This window comes from Rousettus aegyptiacus, unplaced genomic scaffold (genome assembly GCF_014176215.1).
Source record: "Rousettus aegyptiacus isolate mRouAeg1 unplaced genomic scaffold, mRouAeg1.p scaffold_m13_p_5, whole genome shotgun sequence".
NCBI classification, from domain to species: Eukaryota; Metazoa; Chordata; class Mammalia; order Chiroptera; family Pteropodidae; genus Rousettus; species Rousettus aegyptiacus.
Window position 1 is genome coordinate 108,477,596 of NW_023416308.1, and position 11,346 is coordinate 108,488,941.

The 11,346-nt window shown below is 47.9% G+C and overlaps 1 protein-coding gene and 1 pseudogene across 1 annotated transcript; both read left to right on the forward strand.

Moving 5' to 3' along the window:
• Positions 1 to 20: 20 nt before the first annotated feature.
• ZNF408 (zinc finger protein 408) lies at positions 21 to 4,516 on the forward strand. Its single transcript, XM_016146712.2, has 5 exons — positions 21 to 356; positions 684 to 961; positions 1,674 to 1,735; positions 1,958 to 2,217; positions 2,975 to 4,516. Exons 1-5 carry the CDS (start codon positions 308 to 310, stop codon positions 4,462 to 4,464), a joined length of 2,139 nt encoding a protein of 712 aa, XP_016002198.2. The 5' UTR covers positions 21 to 307; the 3' UTR covers positions 4,465 to 4,516.
• Positions 4,517 to 8,456: 3,940 nt separating this feature from the next.
• LOC118603355 lies at positions 8,457 to 8,575 on the forward strand (annotated as a pseudogene).
• The last annotated feature ends 2,771 nt before the right edge of the window (positions 8,576 to 11,346 follow it).

An 11,346-nucleotide genomic window follows, 5' to 3' on the forward strand; every position in this document is an offset into this window, starting at 1 on the left:
ACTTTCCGAGCGTGGCCGCCTGGCGGAAGGACAGCATAACTGTCCGACTCGTCCCTCCCAAAAGGAGGCGGCCAGAACAATTACGTCCTTGCTACTCAAGTCTCTGGGAGACCTGCGGAATGCTAAGCTCGTATTGTTCTCTGACAGAGTTATGCTTCATCACTACTGCCAAACTCCCGATCCTGTGCACCATGAGGTCTGACTCTTACGATTCTTTCCCGAGAGGAAATTTGGAAGTCAATGACTGTTTCCGGAGGAGCTGAGAAGGCGATGCTCACTTCCGGCGGAGGGAGGCTACTGACCCGGGATGGATAAGGCGGAGGAGCTGCTCTTGGAGGGGCAGAGGCTGCAGTTTGGTAAGTGAGCCGCGATGTCTCCGAGCCTCGGCCCTACTATAGATAGATACACTCGACGTTCTCTGGTCAACTCTCTCTCCCCCGACCCTTGTCCTCCTGAGCCCCGGAGCCTACTCTGGTGCCTTCGGAGTCTCTGGAGACTTCTGCAGAGCCCTCGACCCACACACCCCACTCCCCGTAAACCTCCGAGGGACTCCCTTAGAGTCCTTACCAGTCCGTCAGACTCCTGAGGCCAGGCTGGACCTGCGGTTTCCTTTCCCACTTCCTCCACCCCCCAGCCCACGACCTCTTGGGCCACTCCCTCACCGTCTTCCCATCTCCCTGCAGCCCCCAAGCCGCGCCTGGACCCGGGCTCAGGATGGAGCCCTTCCGGGGAAGGCCGTGCTCAGGGCCTCCAAGACTTCCCGCCCTGGCCGACCCGAGCCGTCCACGCTTTGAAGAGCCTCCCCCGGGGTTTGGCCCTTGGCCCCTCACTGACCGAGGAACAGCGCTTGGGCGTCTGGTGTGTCGGGGAGCCTCTGGAGCCGGGGCTGCTCTGGGGGCCGCTGGAAGAGGAGTCTGTCTCCGAGCAGAAGGACGAGGTTGTGAAGCCACGGCAGGAGAAGGTATGGAGGGATAGGGTCTCTTCTCTTTATCACTGCGAATTTGGAAGAGCTTCAAACGTTTCTGGACAGCTCTCCAGTTTAATAGAAGAAGCACGATATTTCAAGAGATAGGAAATGGTTTCATTCTTTCTCGCCAGAACTGTCTCTTCCCTCCACTTGCAGTAATGAGGGAATCGAGGCAAAAGCTGGATTAATATAGTATAATCAGTGATGAAAGTCAGGAGCAAAGGTTTTGGACTTAAATAGTATCAGTCCATCCTTAGTGCCTAGCTAGTTAAATGGCGTGCCTCATTTAGCATATGTAAAATAAAGGAATAGTTGTTTCCTTTATTGCAATCTTCCAGGACTATTTGGAGCAATAGATGAAATAGCACAAGTAGAAGGTTTTGTTGCATAATAAGTACTAAAAAAAAGAGTTGATGTTCCTCTTACTACTTTTTCTGTTCGGTCCTTACTGGAAGGCAGTAGTGTGTTTGGTTTAGTAATTCTCCACACCATTGGGAGGTAGGCGAGCGGACCCTCCTTTTGGTCTTTACTGAATGAAAAAATCAGACAACACAGTCCTGTAGAGGCAGAACAGAGACCATTTAACTGTCCACGGGCTTCACCATCTTGGTCTGCCTCGGGAGAAGTTACATGTGTTTCCTTGTTTTTGTCCCCACTCTGGCCCCCTCAAACACATGGGAGAAGGACTTTTATTGGTTTATTTCAGGACCTGTCACTAGGCCCATGGGGAGACGTGTGTGCTTGTGAGCAGAGTTCAGGCTGGCCCAGGTAAGTTCCAGGAGAGTATGTAGTAAAGTTGCTCTTTTGAGGCTTTCTATTGTGGCATGGGATGGAACTGGAACTGACCGTAATTCCCCACCCAGTAATCTTTTGCAGTGAGTGTTGTAAAGGCATGGGGTTCTTTTGGACTCAGACTGACCAGGAGCTGGGGCTTTCATGAATGACCGCTTGAAGAGTGTCTCCTGAACTAGCTCTTGTTCTGCTTTGCAGTTTGGTGCAGCGGGGCAGGCTGGAAGGTGAGGGAAACGTGGCCCCGGTGTGGATCGACGAGAGGCTCCACCTGCAGGTGTACCGGGTCGTGCAACCTGGCTTTGAGCTGCTCCTGTGGCCCAGGACCCCAGCTGAGGGCCTTAGCCCTGCCCAGCCCAGGCTAGAAGAAGAGGCAGCTGTGGCTATGGTGACAGGAGTGGAATCTGATGTACAACAGGAAGCGGCCTCTCCTGAGGAGGATGCAGCAGAACCTTGCACAGGTATGTCTGTCATATAAATGGCCGGCTTCCCAGATTATCACCAGAACAACTTGTTGATAAGACAAAGCAGAGCTTATGGCTCAAGAAAGTAAGGGGGAACACCCCAGAGTCTTAGTAGTTTTTCTGAGAAGGAAGGGCAAAGCCTGGAAATTTATTGAAATTTTGAAGTTGGGTATAAGGTGGATCTTTCACTATGGGATAAGGGGCAGGGCTTGATTTGGATTGATTAAGGATCATAACATAATAGTTTTGGATTCACGGACACAGGCAGCAAGGCTATAACTTTTAGGCAAAGGATTCCAAGATTCTTGGGGTATAAGCTATTAATTTGATGCTTTTTATTGAAGAGTCATGAGTCTGTTCCTTGGAATGAACAATATAGGATTTGCAAGTCTTATCTCCCTAAGTAAGTTTCCAGGAATAGTAAAGTCATGTTGGTGAAGATAGTATAAGGTTTCCAATTTCTTCTGTTTCTTCTTTCTGGGGTAGGAGTTCCTTCATTTTCAGATGAGCTAAGTTGAGGCGGTGCATTCTGAGTGCATGTCTCTACAGGGAGAACAAGGGGACTCGGATGGCCTTACTTTAGGGATTGTCTAGATGTCTAGGGCACTGTGGTTCCCAAGAGTACTTTCCCAGGAGGCACTTCCCCCTGAAGTTCAGGGGCTGAGGACACACATTCCTATAATTTCCTGACGACACCACCTTAACCACCTGCTGCAATCTCTGTTAACCCCAGCACTTCACTCTCGCCTTGCAGATCATGGTCACCAGTCACCTCCCAGCATCCAGGCAGAGCATACGGTGAGCTCTGGACTTAAGCTCCTAACCCAGGACCAACTTTCCAAGGAGAGCCAAACACTTGGTGCGTTGCCTCAGGATGGCAGTGTGTACAAGGAGTCCCCACCCCAGACACAGATGCCACCTGAACCTCAGAGCAGTGAGGCCACTTCTTCGTCTTCTCCTGGGGGCACCCAGTTGCATGCTTACCTGGTCAAGAAGTTACGTAGCCCCAGTAATCAGTGCCCACCCAGAGCAAAAACCTCAGAGCACAAGGTGCAGCAGGCTGGAGAGCAGCACCCCAGCTTCTCTGCACGCTTGAGGAACTCTTCTGGCCCGGTGAGAAGCTCTCCAAAACAGGGGCGACAGTACCGGTGTGGCGAGTGTGGCAAGGCGTTCCTGCAGCTGTGCCACCTGAAGAAGCATGCGTTCGTGCACACAGGCCACAAGCCCTTTCTTTGCACCGAGTGTGGCAAGAGCTATAGCTCAGAGGAGAGCTTCAAAGCCCACATGCTGGGACACCGCGGGGTACGGCCCTTCCCCTGCCCACAGTGTGACAAGGCCTATGGCACCCGACGAGACCTCAAAGAGCACCAAGTGGTGCATTCAGGTGCCCGACCCTTTGCTTGTGACCAGTGTGGCAAGACCTTTGCCCGCCGGCCCTCCCTGCGGCTGCATCGCAAGACCCACCAGGTGCCAGCTGCCCCAGCCCCGTGCCCGTGCCCCGTGTGTGGGCGGCCCCTGGCCAGCCAGGGCTCCCTGCGGAACCACATGCGGCTCCACACAGGGGAAAAGCCCTTCCTGTGCCCACACTGTGGCCGAGCGTTCCGCCAGCGGGGCAACCTGCGTGGGCACCTGCGGCTGCACACGGGGGAGCGCCCTTACCGCTGCCCGCACTGTGCCGACGCCTTCCCGCAGCTGCCAGAACTGAGGCGCCATCTCATCTCCCACACCGGGGAGGCCCACTTGTGCCCCGTGTGTGGGAAGGCCCTCCGAGACCCACATACACTGCGCGCTCACGAGCGCCTGCACTCGGGGGAGAGGCCCTTCCCGTGCCCCCAGTGTGGCCGTGCTTACACACTGGCCACCAAGCTGAGGCGCCACCTCAAATCCCACCTGGCTGACAAGCCCTACCGCTGCCCCACCTGTGGCATGGGCTACACCCTCCCCCAAAGCCTCAAGCGGCACCAGCTCAGTCACCAGCCCGGGGTGCGCTCTAGCCCCCCCTGTGCGCCTCCTTCTGAGCCCACTGTGGTGCTCCTGCAGACTGAGCCAGAACTGCTGGACACATGCAACAAACAGGACGCCTCCCCAGCCCGGGACGTCTTCGAGATCACCATTTCCGAGAGTCAGGATAAGTGCTTTGTGGTGCCGGAGGAGCCAGGCCCCGCGCCCAGCCTGGTGCTCATCCATAAGGACTTGGGCTTTAGCACCTGGGCAGAAGTGGTGGAGGTGGAGACAGGCACCTGACACCCTCGCCTTTCCCTGGCAGAGCTCTATATAAAGACGAGTGTTTTCTAGCTGCTTGGTGTCTGGATCTTTTCTCTTTGTGTTGCCTGATGGAAACTAGAACCTCCTAGGACAAGCAGGTCAAGGACTTGCCTTCCTGCTTATGACCCACCGAATTGTTTCCTGTAAGATAAACCTCTAGTTCTAGACTTAAGAGCTTTTTATTCACTTCCAATGGAGCTTTTTCTGCCTCTGCCTAGGAGCTCCATGAGGCTCCTGTTCTTTAACCATTGTAGAAGTCATCCGCTCAGTGAGGTCATCAGGTAGCTGGCAGCCCACTGCCCTTTGGGGTGCTTAGTGCTGGGACATTCACTCCCATCAAGCTCCCTGAGGAACAAGCTCTTTTATTTGGAACCAAGCCGAGGGTTAAAAGGCCAAAGGCTAAGCCTAGCTCACAGCTCACAAGTCTCTCTAACTCAAGCCGTAGGTTATTTTGGTAGATTTTCTCACTACTTGAGCGCTATGAAGTTGGTTTTCGTGCAGGTAGCTGCAGAGGGCCTGATCTATACCCTTCTGTGTCCCTGACCCATGGCAGCCCTGTCAAGGAAGGAGTGAGGTTCTGCATCTGCTGCAGGCCTGGCCTGCTTTAGGTGCTGGGGATGCAGTATTAGCAAGACAGGCAGTTCCCTTCACAGAGCTCATGAGCTACTGGGGCGAGAATGCCTTGGATAAGAGTTTGAAGAGGAGCACTATCTGGTGCTAAGGATGTGTTTTATGGGACAGTTTAACTTGGTCTGGGCCATCAGGGAAGGTCCCTGAGGAATAATAATGATACTAAACCCTAAGCTCTTACTGTGGGCCATTTCTTTATGTGAGTTTATTTAAATAATTTTCATAGCAACCACGTGAGGTAGGTGGTAGTTGTTTTACAGATGAGGAAACAGAAATAAAGAGGATTAAATATTCTGCCCAAGGTGACAAAGCTACAAGGTGGCAGAGCTGAGATTCAAACCCACATAGCGCTGGAGCGAGGGTCTTTAGCCTTTGCACTCTGCTGTCCCTCATTTCAGCTGCGACTTGATGTTTGAGTAGATGTCTGGCAGGTGTAGGTGTCAGGTGGGGCGTGGGGAGCTGCATGTGAGAAAAGCCCTGTGATGGGAGCCTCGTGGGTATGAGCAAAGAAGACGGAGCAGGGCTGGAGCAAAGACAATGAGGGGAGGGGGGTGCCAGGTCACAGAGACCTTGCTTCAGGAGTTTGGACTTTATTCTCAGGACATCAAGGCACTCCTCGAAGGGTTTTGAGCAGGGGAATAACGATCAGATTTGTGTGTGAAGAGACCACTGGAGAAGACTAGCAGGCAAGGTGCAGTTGTGGGGAAATTAATTCAGAGAATGCTGAGGTAGCTGGGAATGGGGTGGTAACAGTGGAAATACAGAGAAATGGAGTCAGCAAATATTTCTTGAGCACTTCCTGTATGTCGTTAGGGATCTAGCTGTAATTGTTTCTGCTCTTTCTAGTATAGAGAGAGACAATGGATACCTAATAGACTGGTAAATGCAGTGAAGAAAAGTAATGCAGGGAAGAGGTTAAGATGCGGAGTGATTTTACGGAGGGTGGTTGAGGAAGGGCTCTAATAATGTGATGCGAGCAGAGACCTGTGCTATGGAAGGGAGTGAGCCAGGTTGATGCCAGCAGAACCCAGTGAGTTCACAGAAGAGCAAGGAGCAGAGTGGCCAAGACAGAGCATGGAAGGAATCTGGAGGGGAAAGCCACACTATGCAAAGCCTGAAAAACAGCTGCTAATACTAAGTTTTAGTCAGCAAACCCTGTGTTTTCTTGAGCTTGCATGAGGCTCTGTAGGTCCTAATCTTTTCCAGCTCCTGCTTCAGACAGGATCATTTCAACTCAGGTAACCATTCATCAGTGTCTGCCTAGTGTTATTAGGTATCCCGGGGACATACTCATTGCTTGAGATAGAACTGTGCAGGGAAGAGAGGATGCTTTGGATTGTTGGAGAGACCTGTTGACACCCCCACAACAACCCTCAAGCCCAAACCTGGGATGCTTACACCCCTTGCCACTCTTAGCTAATATTTTCTCCCATGTTTTAAAAGACTAAAGAGAAATGAACTTACTCATTTTTTAAAAACTATCATTTATGCCTAAAGCACCAGGTCTTCCTAGGTGGTCTCCCATCCAAGTACTAACCAGGCCTGACCCTGCTTGCTTCACCGGATTAGACATTGGGCTTGTTCAGGGTGGCATGGCCATAGACCATGGACCGTGGCTCCACTGGAGGGTGAACCCTGTACCTTCTGCATGTAAAGCAGACGTGCTAACCACTACACTATGGAACCATGTTCTGGACTTACTCATTTTTAAAATTGAAATAGAAAACTGATCAGATCAAGATCAAATTTAAAGGTACCTGGTTTGGGAGCCTCTGCCAACTCTTATGGCTAAAGTGAGAATGAGTATCAGAGAGCATTGTCCAAGCCATTGTTACAGATAAAAAAAAAAAAAAAAAAAAATGGAGTCCTAGAGGAAAGTCACTTGCCAAGGCATGAAACCAGTCGGTGGCAGAGCCCAGACAGGGCCCAAGTCTTCTGACTCTTAATTTAATGCTCTTCCAGCTAAAATATAATACAGTGATTTTCTTGGAAAGACTGATCACTGGAATTTATTTTCATTGAGAAAATGTGTTTCCCTGATTTCAAAATAATTCTTGTTCATCATAATGTTGACAGTCTCTTAATCCCTACTTCTCCTTTCCTCCATCCCCTTATAAAGTCACTTTTAACAATTGGTGTATATAGTACTGAATTTGAACACTGCTTCCTGCTCTAGGGCATAGATGCTGTGAAAACATTGCTGGATGTCTTTTCACAGATGTAAGTTTAACCACCCAGTGTTTATAGCTGCTAAACCAAACGTCAGAAAGGGCAGATCTTTTATCCTGATTTGCAACTTTAATAGAATGAGAAAATCTTAGAAAAAAAATTGATTCATGTTTTGAGACCTTTAAGCAATGCAAAGCATCGTGAACTGTAAAGAGCTCCATTTCTAGACAGGTTCAAGTATGATCATGGCTCTGCCCTTGAAGATACTTAGCTTCTCACTGCCTCAGTTTCTTCATAAAATGGGCACAAATATGTACCTACCCCATCAGTACTGTGTACCTGGCACACAGCAATCAGTAAATTGTAGCTGAGTATTAATAAGATTGCAGTAAGCCCTCCTAAATTGGAGGACAAGATTGAGATACAATTTTCCTATAGGTAATACTTGTTTGGAGCAGGCTGACATCACACAATAGTTTTGTACTTGGGTGCATGTCCTCTAGGTATACTGCACAGTGACACTGTGCTCTACCAGAATGCCCGGGGATGAGGGTCATGTGAGGAGAAGAGCGAGGTGAAGAGGAGTGGGTCTCAGTCCTGAATTTACCACCAATTCTCTGTATGACTTTAATCAACTTTCTCACTCGGAGCCTTCCATTTTCTCATAGAGTGACATGGGGAATTTGGGCCAGATCACGGGTTCCCAGTCTCAGCTTTACCATGGAAACTTTTAGCTAATCTTTTCTTCTATAGACCCCATATTTTAAAAGATTTCTGTTAAAAGAGAAAAGGAATTACTCATTTAAAAAATTAAAATAGAAAACCGAACAGGTCGAGAAAAGCATAAGGTAAATTAACTGCTCAAAGAGACATAATTTCAGCCAGAAGGGAAAAACATTATTTTTTGTGTTAGGGTAAATTTACAATTTTGAGGTTTTTTGTTTTTGTTTTTTAATATGCAAAGGGACAAGCCACCCTGTAGCATATACACAAAGTCTAAGCTTCGACATGTCTGGATTTAATGATATCTGATCTTTCTTCCAGCTCTGAAATGCTCTATGTCTTGGAACATAATTTTACTGTTTTTCTGTAATTATAGAGCTTTAATTTATAACATAGTATTGCTCTTACCCTTGAATTTGTGTGACAACCTATTGGGCAGAAATACAACCCCCTACGGCCATGCCACCCTGAATGTGCCCAATCTCATCTGATCTCAGAAGCTAAGCAGGGTCGGCCCTGCTTAGTACTTGGATGGGAGACCACCTAGGAAGACCAGGTGCTGTAGGCATTAAAAAAAAAAAAAGAAAAGAAGTTTGAAAAATAAGCCAACAAGATCCTTGCAATCTGTGAGGTCAACCAAGGGGTGCCTTACCTAAAAAATAAAAGTGAAGAGAGAAATACACCCCCTCACTGTGGCCTTGCTCTTGGAGGGCAGTATGGTCTGCTTTAAGTATGCGGGCATGTTCGTGGTGAAAAACAGGAACGACATGCTCTTGCCCACAGGGCCCCAAGAGTTCCAAGGAGAATGGCTCCTGGAGGCTGGGGGTCTTCCACTGGACCCTGAAGACTAAGGGTGTGTTGGGTCTGTTGGAGCCCTGCGCCCACGGCGGTGCCACCATGGCCTGGCAGAACTCTTCGATCCTTCTGGGGCCGCTCCTTCTCAATCCTCTCTGCAAAGTCGAGAGTGTCGGTGTGACCTTCTGTTCACCCCGGGAAGCATGGAGCCCGTCTAACTAGAATCCACGTACTCCTTGCCGTGCTTGCGTCATCTGTTTGCTATCCATTCTTCAGTCTAATCTATATGTTGTGAGGATTTTAACAATATAACCACGCGTCGTGTAATACTAACTTTACAGTCCCTTCGTATTATTGAGAACCTAATCTATATTTAAATTTGTCAAAAAAAAAAATGTCCTTTTACAGTCAATTTGTTGAAATATTTAAACCAGTCATAGTAATTTGATTCCCTTTGTGCATTTGGTTGTTAGATCTCTCTTATTACTCTGAACAATTTCTCTCACTCCACCCCTTGTCAGAGAAACGGGTTATTTGTCCTGTTGAATGACCCTCACTCCTTGTGGTGGTATTCTATTCCTTTATTATCTGTATTTCCTATAAACTAGCAATTAAAGCTAGAGGTTTGATTTAATCCAGGTTTGCTATTTTCAGGAAGAACATTTCATGGCCAGCATTGTGTATTTCCTGTTGTATCATATCATGTATCTGTTGTTTATTGAGTGTTTACCATGTGACAGACATTATCATACTTCACAGACATATGTTTTATTTGAGGAGGGGAGTAGTTTAATTTTTATTTAATAATAATAAACCTAACTCTGAATCCAACTAGACCTGGAGGAGTTAAGGCTGGAATCCAAAGAATTGCAGTAAGCAAGAACACAAAGATTACAGGATCTGAGAGCTGGGTTATTCTCTTCAGGGACAAAAGGAATGAGGTAAAACATAAAATCAAAGTGAAAATGGCTTAAAGTCTTCTTGCTGGTCATGCCATTCCTATACCCAAAGTGCCCTTGGCTTCTACAATATTCACGCCATCTCTCTCCTGGCCAGAGCCCATGCTTGCCATCCAAACCATCGGTCTTAACTGTACAGATGACAATTGAGAGCCATTTGGGTTGGGTCTAGCATTTGCCATGGATGAGATGTCGGGACTCCTATTCTTTGAAATGAAGTTCTCATTAGCAAAGTTCTCCTGCTAGATAGACTTGCTGCTGGTACTCTTATGATAAACCCAGAAATAAGTCTGGGAAAGCAGTAACCCTTATAACCAAATCTCATCTTCCCGGTGCTCAGAGAACTGAAGTTTTCTGCTTTGGAACATTGTCTGCAAACAGCTTGAAGAAGACATGGCCCAATAATTTGCCTGTCACGGGCATGTCTGTACATGAACTCGGCAAGCCCGCAACGTTGAATACGAGTCAGCAAAGAGTCAGCAGATCTTATTTAAGTTCTTCCACAACAGCCTCATGAGGTGAATTTTGTTACAGTTTTGATTTTACAGATGATGAGACCAAGGACTGGCCTCCCAAGCCAGTACTCACTTCCATGCTGTGGTGCTGGTCTGTCGGGGCTGGGGATTTCTGACAGCGAGGGAGCAAGGGGGCAGTCAAGAAGAGGGCAGTCTCCCCACTCCCTCGCCTCCCCCCAAACCTTCAATAGAAGGGGCGCCCTGTGTTATGTTCCGTCCTCCATGCCAATGCCCCACACTCCACCCTCTTCTCCTTCTCCAGCCCCAGCCCAAGCTGGTCCTCAGACAAAGGAGACTCCCCTGCCTTCAGGCAGGAGGGGTGAAACCACACATCTCTCCACCTCACCCTTAATATGAAATTTTTAAAGAAATCAGTGAGGTGAGATCTTTTCACTATTCCACTCAAAAAAAAAAAAAAACACAAAAAACAAAAAAGTAGGCTCAGTGTCATTAGTAATAGAGATACAAACTAAAACCAAGATGAGACACCTACACATTCATCAAAATAGTTAATGTGAAATGGCTGGACAACATAAAGTGTTGGTGAGGATATGAGCAACTGGGAGTCTCAAACATTATTGGTGAGATTATAATCTAGCACTCGGGACAACTATTTGTCATAGTGACTTAAGCAAAAGATGTGCCTGCCTTATTACCAAGCAAATCCACTCCTGGGGCTGTACCCAACAGAAATAAGTGCTTATCTACACGAAAAGAGTTGTACACAAATATTTATAGCACTCTTCATAGCCCCAAACTGGAAACTAATCCAAATGCCCATTAAAAGGTGAATGGATAAATAAAATGTGCTATGGTCATGTGACGAGAGACTATGCAGCTTTAAAAGAAACGACTAATGATATGCACAACATGGATGAGTCTCAGAAACATACTGAGTGAGAGAAGCCAGACACAAACAGGTACTTGCTGCCGGTTTTCATTTAGATTAAGTTAAAAACTGATCTGTGGTGATGGTGGTTAGAATAGAGGTTATCTTAGGGACAGCACGAAGGAATCAGTTGGGCCCGGAAATGTTCTCTCTCGATTGGTGATGGTTACATGGGTGTATG